The 12,124-nt window shown below is 46.9% G+C and overlaps 1 protein-coding gene across 1 annotated transcript; it reads left to right on the top strand.

The window, feature by feature from the left end:
* Positions 1 to 784: 784 nt before the first annotated feature.
* ppiaa (peptidylprolyl isomerase Aa (cyclophilin A)) lies at positions 785 to 4,196 on the top strand. The gene is made up of 4 exons (XM_003455486.2): positions 785 to 962; positions 2,427 to 2,546; positions 2,659 to 2,831; positions 3,804 to 4,196. The coding sequence occupies exons 1-4, from the start codon at positions 894 to 896 to the stop codon at positions 3,934 to 3,936; spliced, it is 495 nt and encodes a 164-aa protein (XP_003455534.1). The 5' UTR covers positions 785 to 893; the 3' UTR covers positions 3,937 to 4,196.
* The last annotated feature ends 7,928 nt before the right edge of the window (positions 4,197 to 12,124 follow it).

The following is a 12,124-nucleotide window of genomic DNA, read 5'->3' as shown; positions in this document are numbered from 1 at the left end:
TTGCAGGTACGTCCGTGAATATAACACTACATGTTTCAAAATTCAAAATGTGAAACGTAGTGATTCAGAATCACTACATGTTTCACATTTTCCCGCAACTGATGAGGGGGGGGTCAGGACTTTCGCACAGCAGTGTGGGGGAATTTGACCCTTTAATCAGACTGTTACAGTGTGTTTGCGGTGGTGCACGCGCTCTCTGTCACTGTTTACAGCTGATTTCCTGATGAACCTCCTGCAGCTGTGACGTAGCTCAGTCTGAGTCTGCGCGCTGAGCTGTGCAGCTGAACCTCGTCTCGAGCTTCTATCGGCTCGCGCAGCTGAACTTTTCCGCGCGCAGTAAATTTCCACGATGAGTAACTCCGCTCTCTGCAGGAAACACCGGACCGCGCCCTGGCCGCGTGACCGCGCACCCCCCACCCCCGGCACGCTCCCGCTGCCACACTTGACGTTCACTCCTCCCACCACCTCGTGTGCTCTGCTGCCATTGGATGTTCGCGTTGTCTATTTTTGTAGCGCGCGCTACTTTGGCACGCGAGAGATTCACTTTTTCCCTAAACTGGACGCCGAGACGGGGCGGTGCTCCGAGGACTGGAGCCTTCCCAACAGTCAAGCCCCGCTCGGGCGGGTCGGCCCGACATACGAATCAAACACACCGTTAACTTCGCTCGTCCACTTAGAGAAAAGCCTTCGCTATTCTCTCTGCTGATTGGATTAAACACGCTTCAATCAAATAATCCCGCGTTACTGACTGGTTCGCTGGGATTTCAGGCCGCCCACTCGCGTCTTATATAAATTTTATCCTCAGACCTCCATCTTTTTCGGTTCCTTGTGGTCCGTTGAGTCCTTTTGCCGGAAAACTCCTCAGTCCTTCGTCTCCAGCTCGACCTGCTGAAATGGCCAACCCCAAAGTTTTCTTCGACATCACCGTTAACGACTCGCCCGTGGGCCGGATCGTGATGGAGGTGAGGCCGCTGCTGCGGTGCGCAGGCCGGTTGTTTATCCCGGGGGTCGGTGGGGCTTGCTGCTACTGAATTTAGCCGGTGGTTAGTAACCGCTGCTGGGTGCCGATAGTCACCTCTGCCACGGCTCTTCCTGGCACCGCGGACCGGGCTTCAGCTGCTGGGGGAAGCCTCCCGTTTCCTTGTAGCATCACAGCAGTTAGCCGAGCTGTCACGAGCGTGATGGGGGGACCGTGTGCACGTGTTTGTGGCTGCTCGCCAGCGCCGCTCGATGCGCGCTGACGGGCCGCGGAGGGGCGCTCCGGGGCCGACTGCAGATGCCGCCGTTAGCGCGTAGAATGCAGCTAGTGTGATTTTTGGTGTCAATGTCAGCGTCCCGGGGCTGACCGACTCGGGTTTGACTGCCTGTCTGCTCACAGCCATTAGTCCCCGGTTGATTGGAGACCAGCGGGTTGGCAGTGGTCGGAAAATGGCTCAAACTCGAGTCACATGGAGGCGCAGCCTGGGCCCGCGTCCCCCGGAGCGAGTAGTTTACCCGCCGACGAATGAGCGATGCTAATGCTAGATTTATTGCAGGCTCTTTGTTGCGGCTGCGCGGCCTTCGCTGACCCGGGAAAGCCGCGCTGCTGTCGGTGAACTGTCGCCTGTGTGAGGTGAGGTGAAGGGGCGGGGAAACGCTTTTTCTGAGGCTCGTGTGATAAACTTGAGTAGCCGGTTCTGCGGCTGTTAGCCACCGAGGCTAACTGCGCTGTTCCCTGTTTGCTTCTGGAAGCTTCCACTGAGCTGACGCGGTCTGCGGGGGGAGGGGAGTTGAGACGCGGATGTGGGGTTACCGTGTGGCCCTTTGTTCCCGGTGTGAAAACCTAACCTTACGTAACCGAACTGCCGCTTATGGAGGCGCTTCGTTGGCGGGCTTATGTTTGTTTAACCGGGTTAACTGCAGGCTAAAAATAGCTAGCATCAGTACTAGCCGTCCAGCCATTTTGTGCTTGTAGCAGCAGCACGTTATGGGCGTTCCCAGAATGCACGCGTTAAAAACGGCCCAAACCGGGACCAGCTGCATTCCTGTCAGGGTTGGTTGGGGGGTGGTAACCGGAGCTTCCCGGTGGTCGCAGCAGATGGAGGATAAATGATGAAGGTGCGGATTGTGTTTCTGCTGAGCAGGCGCAGCAGTTGCAGACCTCACCCTGCTGCACCTCTGGTCATGCCTCCGTGGTGGCGTCACTGCTGTGGGGGCCCTGCAGACGCAGTGCTGCAGCTCTTCCACTCAGGCTGAGCAGAAGTCGGCCATGCTGGCTACGTTTACCTGCAGTGCCACGGAGCGGGCCGCTGTAAGGCTGAGCAAAGTTCACCATGGCTGATAAACCGCCAGGGTTTGGCTGGCGACCATATGTAGGAGCTGCCAGCTGAGGTGGTGTCTCGAGATCAAAGTCATCCCTTCCCTCTCTCTGAACTTTGTTCCTGCAGCTCCGTGCTGATGTGGTGCCCAAGACTGCTGAGAACTTCCGCGCCCTCTGCACCGGGGAGAAGGGATTCGGCTACAAGGGATCCAGCTTCCACCGCGTCATCCCACAGTTTATGTGCCAGGTGAGCTCAAAGTGCAGGTTCTATAGAGGAAGTGAGAGCAGAATTAATAAGATGCTACAGTACTCTTTACCTGTTTGAACATATGATCTGTAACGTGCCTCTGATGTCATAGGGCGGCGATTTCACAAACCACAACGGAACCGGAGGAAAGTCCATCTATGGCAACAAGTTCGCAGATGAGAACTTCAGCCTGACACACACCGGCCCCGGCATCCTGTCCATGGCCAACGCCGGCCCCAACACCAACGGGTCCCAGTTCTTCATCTGCACCGAAAAGACGGCATGGTACGTACGCGCTCGGGCCCACGCTTCACAGACAGGAAGTCAGACCCGCGCTGGTGTGAAGTGATCCATCGGCACTGATGAGATGTAATATTCCTGCTCTGGGTTGTGTGCTGGAGCATTTTATCAAATGACCAGAGGTAATGGTTAGATGATGTCGTCATCAGCCTCCGGGAGCTGGGAGTCCGTCAAACATGACGCCGTTTTAGTCTTTGAGTTAAACCTGAAGTAAAACTGCTCAGAATAAAATGTTTATAGAACATAATAAAGTGATTCTAACGTCTGAGACGGTAACGATGAACAGGAATGACCTCTAACCGCGCGGCTCGGCCCACGGTCATGGCTGCAGACGAGGTTTAATCTCACAAAGAGCTCGAGCAACGAAAGCACTGATCTAAAACCGCTGTTAGTGTGTCGTCGTGGTTTAAACCTGCGAAGGGGTGGGAGGGGACTGCACGTGGTGGAAACCCAAACTCAGCCTGCAGACACAAACAGGACTGACCCACACGGTAACCCCGTCCGTGGGCTTGGCTCTGGCCGCACGGGGAATCGTTCTCATGTACTCAGAGCGTCTTGGCGTCGGTCAGCAGATCCTCCTCACAGCACACTTGTTCTGCGTGTCACTCACTCCCTCTTCAGGTGACTGCTGGTTATGGCTGCAGTGAACCCGCTGTGGTTGACATCACGGGGCGGCCCTGAGAGGAGACGACGCCCCCACGTTTAGATTTAAATCTCTCCAAGCAGTGTTTAGTCAGGACGTGTCGTGGCGCGCAGACAGTTTTACGATGCGTTTGGTGGCGTGGTCTGCTAGTTTCCTCAAGGATCCTGTCTCCTTGGCTGAAGGAGGTAATAAAGGAAGCTCGTTTTTGAGCAGGTGTCGTGGTTGTCTTAAAGCTGGAGGTCGGTTTAGTGTATTCAGACTGTTTTTGTTTTTTTTGTCTTACTGTGTCCTGACGGTGCTCTCTCCACCCACAGGCTGGATGGGAAGCACGTGGTGTTCGGCAGCGTGGTCGAGGGGCTGGACGTGGTGAAGAAGATGGAGTCCTACGGCACCAGCAGTGGGAAACCCAAGGGCAAGGTTATCATCGCCAACTGCGGGCAGCTCTGAGCTCACCGCCCTTCCTGGCCGCCCGCCCTGTAGCTGCTCCCTGTTTAGGCTCCACCCCTCCACCATTCAACATTCCTATTGATGGAGATCCACCTGCTCCCCCTCTGCCCCGCCCCCTTTTTTATTCTGTTAAATCATGTTGCTGCATTTGTGACTTTGCCTTTTGGAAGTTTCTTTTGCATTAACGTTTTTCCACAAAGTCTTGACGGTTTTTCGTTAAATCAAAGAGAATAAAACAAACGATGCCTTGACAATTGAAACGTGTGTTGTGATGTTTGAGTCTCAAAGCTCGCCGTTCGCACGCTGCCACCCTCACAAGCAGCGTGGCCGTTTTAAATTACATATAAAAAGGGCAGACGTTGTTCTGAACTTCAGCAATAAAATTTCACCTGAGCCATGACAGGAAGTGATGTCACTGTGAAATGTGTTCTAACAGTAAGTCTGGAGAGTTTCTGCTGAGCTGTGTGGGTGATTGGTGTGTAATCTGATTACTCTTACTGGTGCAGGCCTTTTTAAATTGTTAACAAGTGACACCTGCTGGTAAAGCTGTGGAACTACACCTGAACAGGAGGGCGGAGCCAACACAGCGCTGCACTCATCACAGAAACGCAAGGTTAAAGTCAGTTGGTCACAGCGGTTCAGTGAGCATGTGGCCCTGTGCTCTGTGTGTGTGTGTGTGTGTGTGTGTGTGTGTGCGCGCGTGCGCGCGCGTGCAGCAGTGTAGAAAGACCAATAACGTGTATCGCTGTGGTGAGAACCCACAGGTGTGTGACTGCAGGTGGAGCAGCTCCAGGCCTCACACCTGATGACTGACTGCTGATGCTCTCATATAAAAGAAACTGGAGATTTTAACTCTGAACGTGCTCGAGCAGAGCCTCCACCAGGAAGCAGGTGTTTGGTATATCCAGGTAACTTCAGTGTTCACTCAAACCATTGTGGTTCTTTGTGTCGTAAACCTCAGCTGCCCCGGGCACACATCAGGTGTCATTGGTGGGCGGCGTGGACACCCAAGTTTTTGATACCAAAGGTGTGTGCTAGAGGCTGAGGGTAAGCACTGATGTGTTAAAACACCTACACGGGATCTGCTGACATCATTCAGATGTTGAACACATCATCACTAAATATATTTCTGAAGGTGCTGTTGAGGTGTCGTTACAACACCTGTGATCCACACGCACAAAGACAACCCACAGGTGTCCATGAATAGAGTTTCATATAACCAGCAGAGGGAGCACTTCAGCTTTGTTGCTGTGGATGAAGAGCGATTGATCAGTAAATTAATAAATATTGCTGTGTTAGCCAATCAGACCTGATCAAAGCCCCGCCTTCAGAGCATGTTCGAGAGAAAAAACTGAACGCAGTGACTTTTAGATCATCGAGGTGGATCGGGGTTAGTGAGAGGTGAGGCGTCAGCTGATGAACGTGTCAGGATGAACTCTGGGTTTGGACCCTGCTGCTTTTCTGTGCAGACCCAGAGAGGTCGTGTGCGCTCTGTAAATGCTCGTCGACGCGTTCGGTAAACATCGGCTCAGAGTTTAGTTTGCTCTGCGTCAGAGGCGAGCTCTGTGTGCGTGCTGAGGATAAAAGCCTCAGGTGTGCAGTTTAACCTGCATTAGTTTGAACCATTGACTGTTTTCTACAGTCAATGGTCTGAACTTGTTGCTGCTGTTTGCCTCCACACTGACACACAGGAAGCAGCAACAGCTACAGTTCCTCAAATGTCCAGCAGAGGCTGGTTCACAGAGTGAGGTGCGTCTATAGAGATTGACAGACCAGACCATGTGACTTTCGCGCATTGCATTGTGGGTACAAATGGCAACAAAATCAAAACACTGCATCAAGCGCAAGTATTTCCAGCACCGGTAATCATTAATTCTGCGGTTTTAATCCCTACTTGCATTTTATTTGCCCCAAAAACAGTTGTGTACAAAACGACGGAGAACACGGCAGGTCCGTACAAAGACAGACTTGACGAAAAGGCAAAAAAAAAAGTAGGAGGAAAAAATCAAACGAGTGAAGGGGTCAGACCCGTACAGAGTGGAGTAAGGACGTTAGCCTGCTGCCCAACTTTCATCACGCACATATTTATTATTATATGGTCCTAAGTGTGAGTGCAGACACTCACAAGATGTTTATTAACTTCAGATCCCTCCAACAAGCCCAGGTCCAGTTTACTTTGGTGATTTGGACTATTCCATTTCACAGCTGTTTCTTTCCTTTATCTCCTGTACAGGTCAACGCATCTATTTGTTGTTTCAGGTTGTAGTATTACACAACATTTTCAGATCTAATAGAAATAAAATGAGTGTTTCGTAATTCATTCAATTTATTGTCTTTATTTCTAACTGGCATTATTGTTTCATTCTATTATAGAATCCTACAAGAAAGAGGCAAAATTGTAAAAATCCATCATGCTTTATTAGCTGCTTTGGTGAAAAACAAATCAACAATGCAAAAAAAAATACCAACATTGCAAAACAACATACTGGAAAACAGTTATTCATCACTTGATTGCTTCAATACAACCCTTGGGCACATATATGCGGGACGTTTCGTGGCTGTTTTGATCTCGCGCTCTCTCTTAACCGATCAAATCTGGCTGTGGTAGCAGCTTTAAACTCGGTCTGACCCAGGGTGATAGAGGTGCCCAGTCTGGATCGCATTCCAGCATTTTGTAGGCTGGTTTTCCTACAAAACACAACAAACATTAGCCCACAAAGCCACAGTGAACAAAGCAGCATAGCGCAGCGAATTCAATTCAAATCAATATTATTATTGTAACCTACATCAACAATTATGTTATGATAAATTACGTAATAACTACAACAGAAGACTTACCTTTGTGAAAATGCTTGGAGCAGACTAACATGTGAGCTGGAGTGTTCTGGGACGTTATATTTGGTCTTCGAATGGCTGCAATCCAGGCCATCCGTCGGCTCTTTGTTACTTCGGAAACATAAACAATTTCTCTTCCACGACGTAATCCGATAAAACCTGATCTCTTTACCCGTCGGCTTCCCGTGGCTGTCATGCGACCGGCTATTGCAGTTAGTGAAGGTTATCTCTGGAAGGAAGAAGTCTCCATGGAGAAACTCCACACTGGTGAAAAATGAAAAAAGAGAGTGTAGGAAAGCTGAGCGCAGATGGAGAAAAACAAACCTCCAGGTTCATTATGACATCTATAAAGAGAAACTTCACAATTATAATTTACAACTGAGGAGTGCAAGGAGGTCCTACTTCTCTGACATCATCACCAAAAACAGTCATAATGCTCGGGTCTTATTTTCTACAGTTGACAGGCTGACAAACCCTCCTGTGTCAGTGGCAGCTGAACTTCATTCGACCATGGCCTGCAATGACTTTGCCAAATTCTTCACAGAAAAAATCCAAAAGATTAGACAAGCAATTGGTACATCAACAGCAGATCCAGGATATGTACTGTGTCCACCGAAAAACTGTTTAAACACCATCAAACAGTTTCACCCTATTAACAGCAAAGACCTGGAGGACATCTTAGGTCAACTGAACTCCTCCTCTTGCTGTTTAGATGTCCTGCCAACAAGTTTTTTCAAAAAGGTCACAAAGACTTTGGAGTCAGACCTGTTACAGATCGTCAACTTTTCTTTAATATCAGGTGTGTTTCCAGAATCACTAAAAACTGCTGTAATTAAACCTATACTGAAAAAAGACAATCTTGACAAGACACAAATGAATAACTACAGGCCGATCTCAAATCTCCCATTTTTAAGTAAGATCATTGAAAAAGCAGTTTCTCAACAGCTCAATTACTTCTTAACACAGAATAACTGCTATGATGCCTTCCAGTCAGGTTTTAGACAGAACCACAGCACTGAAACCGCTCTGACCAAAGTGTTTAATGACATATGTCTGAACACAGACAGTGGAACAATGTCAGTCTTAGTTTTACTGGATCTCAGTGCAGCATTTGATACAGTTGACCACAACATATTACTCAAACGACTGGAGAACTGGGCAGGTCTTTCAGGAACTGTACTAAACTGGTTCAAAACATACTTAGAAAACAGGAAATACTTTGTATCAATAGGTAACTTCACATCTGAGCAGACAAGTATCACATGTGGAGTTCCCCAAGGTTCCATCTTGGGACCCCTTCTGTTCAACATTTACATGCTCCCACTGGCACAGATTATAAAGAACAACAAAATAAACTATCATAGCTACGCAGATGACACACAAATATATATCACAATGTCACCAGGAGACCGAAGCCCTGTACAGGCTCTTGGTAAATGCATTGAGGAAATTAATGACTGGCTGTGCCACAATTTTCTCCAGCTAAACAAAAACAAAACTGAAGTAATAGTCTTTGGAGCCAAAGAAAAACGATTACAGGTCACCAGAGAACTTCAATCTATACACCTAAAAACCACAAACCAGGCGAGAAATTTGGGTGTAGTGATGGATGCAGACCTAAACTTAGAAAAACACATTAAGACAATAACAAAATCAGCTTACTATCACCTCAAGAATATTTCAAGGATAAAAGATCTGATGTCTCAACAGGACCTGGAAAAACTAGTCCATGCATTCATCTTTAGTAGGCTTGATTACTGTAACAGCATCTTTACAGGTCTACCTAAAAAATCAGTCAGACAACTACAGCTCATTCAGAACTCTGTTGCTCGAGTCCTCACTAAGACCAAAAAAGTGGACCACATCAGTCCAGCTCTGAGGTCTTTACACTGGCTGCCTTTCCGTCAGAGGATAGACTTTAAAGTTCTGATGCTAGTCTATAAAGCTCTGAATGGTTTAGGACCGAAATACATCAGTGACCTCCTGACCCAGTATGAACCTTCCAGATCTCTCAGGTCATCTGGATCCGGTCTTTTATCAGTTCCCAGAGTCAGAACCAGACACGGAGAAGCTGCATTCAGCTTTTATGCTCCTTATATCTGGAACAAACTCCCAGAAAGCCTCAGATCAGCTGAAACACTCAGTTTATTTAAATCCAGGTTGAAGACTCACCTGTTCTCAGCTGCTTTTGAATAAAGCACCAAATCCACACTTAAGTTTAAATTTCAAAACCTACTTTTTAACTACTGATTTTATCTACTGTTTTGATTTTTGATTTTATATACTGTTTTGATTTTTGATTTTATATACTGTTTTGTTTGTTTGTTTGTTTGCTTGCTTGTCTTAATCAATTTTAAATCATGCTTTTTATCTATTTTGTTTTTAATGTCTCTGTAAAGCACTTTGAATTACCTTGTTGTTGAATTGTGCTATATAAATAAACTTGCCTTGCCTTGCCTTAATAATACAACAGCTTCTTGCCATTTTTGTGTTTCTTTTTATGGCTGTGTGACTGTTTTCATGTGAAAGGCAGCGTGTGCTAGTACCACTTGCCACTCGTTCCCAGAATCCTTTGCGGTTTTACCCCGGAATGACACATCACATTTTCAATCTCTATATGCATGTGACGTTTTGGATCACTGAGCTTTGGGAAAAGTGCTGAAAGATTTTTCAAGATATCAGAGTTATTGTTTGTGGCCTTCTGATTGGCCAGCATTTCTTCATGGTGAGGGTTACATCATTGGCCATCACTATGACGCACTCTTTTTCTGTGTGTGTTTTTATATGGCCAGAGAGTTTTCAGAATTAAAATGGAAACATGGGTGTGGTCTGAGTCAGTCCCCACAGACCGCCACGTTAAACATCCAATTTTACAGCCTACACAGTGGCCCCGCCCCCTAATAATGCACATTTTAATCCAGGTAAATTAAAAAGTCATCATCCCCCCTTACAGGTGTTATGAAGGGAAATTACGTATAGACACCAACAGTGCTGGGAATAACGGCGTTACTTTTTTCAGTAATGAGTAATCTAACTAATTACTATTTCTATTGTTACAATGCCGTTACCGTTACTAACAGGAAAATGCGATGCAGACGTGTCACTATTTTTCACACGGTTGAAGTCGTCTTCCGCTTGCTGTGAGCTAGGAGGGCAAAACAATCGCACGAGTGCTGCTGATTGGCTGAGTAAAAGTAAAGTAGTCATGGAAAACCAATCAGAGGTAGACTTGGGCGTATGTTCACATACAAACAGATAAGCACAGTAACAAAAGTCATGGAGAGCGCGGATAATTCGAAGGTAGCATTTTTTAAGAGGAGGTACAGACGTTACTTTTCACTCAAAGAGAGAAAAGGCAAGAATCTGTATGTGAAATGTGACTTATGGCCTGGAGCAAAGTGCTTTTCCACATCAGTTGTAAGCAATTCGAATCTTACGAAGCTCACCGTCACATGCTTCAACAAAACTGGTCGCCAAGAACGATGGTGTTGATGCTAGCAGGCGCAGTCCAAACCCAGGTGAGGCTAACGTGAGCTCAGCGAACAATGGAGATGGAGCGGCGCGATCCAAGTAGTCTAAGCTTGATTTCTCTTCTCCACAAACATCTGTGACACAGGCTGAATTAAACAGACTGATAACAGGTATGTCAGTGAGTGTCTTTACCAACAGTCGGATTCCATCAAGTCTCTTATTGCCAAGATATCAGCAAGAGGAGGGGTCGGCCCGGCACGCAGAAAGACTTTTTCCAAATACATAGACACCGAGTATGCTAAAATGAATGTCGAGCTTAAAAAGACATTTAATGAGTTAGAATATGTCTCTACAGCAGACATCTGGACTGCATATAATAAAAGCTATCTTGGTGTCACAGCACATTGGATAAATCCACACAGCATGCAGAGAAAAAAAGCAGCACTGGCATGCAGAAGATTCAAGGGTCGCCATACGCATGATAATATTGCTGTTGAGTTCGACAATATTCACTCACACTATGGCATATCCCACAAAATAACATCAACTGTGACGGACAATGGCTTTAATTTTGTCAAGGTCTTCAAAAAGTACCAGCCAGTTGAGGAGGACGACTCTGAGAATGATGAGGATGAGTAACTTTTACAAACATGAACGATGCCGTAAAACCAGTGTTGGTGATGATAATGACAAGTGGCTACTTTCACAGCCAGAAACAAAAACGGTATACAGAAGTGCTACCACAGAGTGCACAGGGTTATGGAACAAGGCCAGTCGTTCAACAGTGGCTGCAGAGACAGTGGATGGTGTTATTGGAAAGAAACTGCTCGTTCTTTGCACGACAAGATGGAATTCATTTTATGATTCCCTGGCTCGAATCTGTGAGATCTGTGGTTGAGCTGAACACCATCTTCTTCTGTCAGTGCGCCCCAGGGCAGCTGTGGCTGCAATGTAGCTTGCCATCGCCAGTGTGTGAATGTGTGTGTGAATGGGTGAATGACTGAATGTAGTGTAAAGCGCTTTGGGGTCCTTAGGGACTGAGTAAAGCGCTATACAAATGCAGGCCATTTACCATTTCTTCAAGTTTGAGCTCACAGCCATGACAGAGCGGGAACATCGCTCTGTGTGCGTGCAGTACAGTGCAGTACTCAGGGAGTTCTTCACTGTCACGAGGCCACTTACAGCAGCCCTGGACATTCTTCAGGGAGAAGACAACACTTTTGATGGGACACTCCTACCCACACTGGAGACATGGATGTTTAAGACCCTGGAGTTTAGCAGTAGCCTGCAAATTCTTGAAAATCTTCCAGAGGCAGTTACACAGTAAGAACTTTTGGTTTTAACCAATTACCCAACAATTGCATTTTATACATATGGATGGAAAATGCATATTGTTAGTTCATACATCTTATTCTACGCCTCTGTCAGTGCGCCCCAGGGTGGCTGTGGCTACAACGTAGCTTGCCATCACCAGTGTGTGAATGTGTGTGTGAATGGGTGGATGACTGGATATGTAAAGCGCTTTGGGGTCCTTAGGGACTGTTAAAGCGCTATATAAATACAGGCCATTTACCATTTAGAGTTGTATGACTCAGAGCAGACCTTTTGCTGTAAAGAAAGAACAGAAACCATGTACTTTAAAAAGAACAATTATGAAAAATGTCAAATGCAATATATTTTTAAAGATGCACATGATATATAATGTGGTGTGTGCAGGCCAGTGTGTGAAGGACAAGACCAAGGCAAGTCTGCTGGCAGAGTGTCGGAAGGTTGTCCTTGACAAAGACCAACGAGCAGGTACCAGCACACCAACATGCCACGACACCTCTGCTGCTGCTGCAGAAAGTCAAGTCATAGATTATTTCAAATCAGGATCACATGG

The sequence above is a fragment of the Oreochromis niloticus genome, linkage group LG12 (genome assembly GCF_001858045.2).
Source record: "Oreochromis niloticus isolate F11D_XX linkage group LG12, O_niloticus_UMD_NMBU, whole genome shotgun sequence".
Lineage (NCBI taxonomy): Eukaryota > Metazoa > Chordata > Actinopteri > Cichliformes > Cichlidae > Oreochromis > Oreochromis niloticus.
This window is presented reverse-complemented; position numbering and strand designations above follow the sequence as displayed.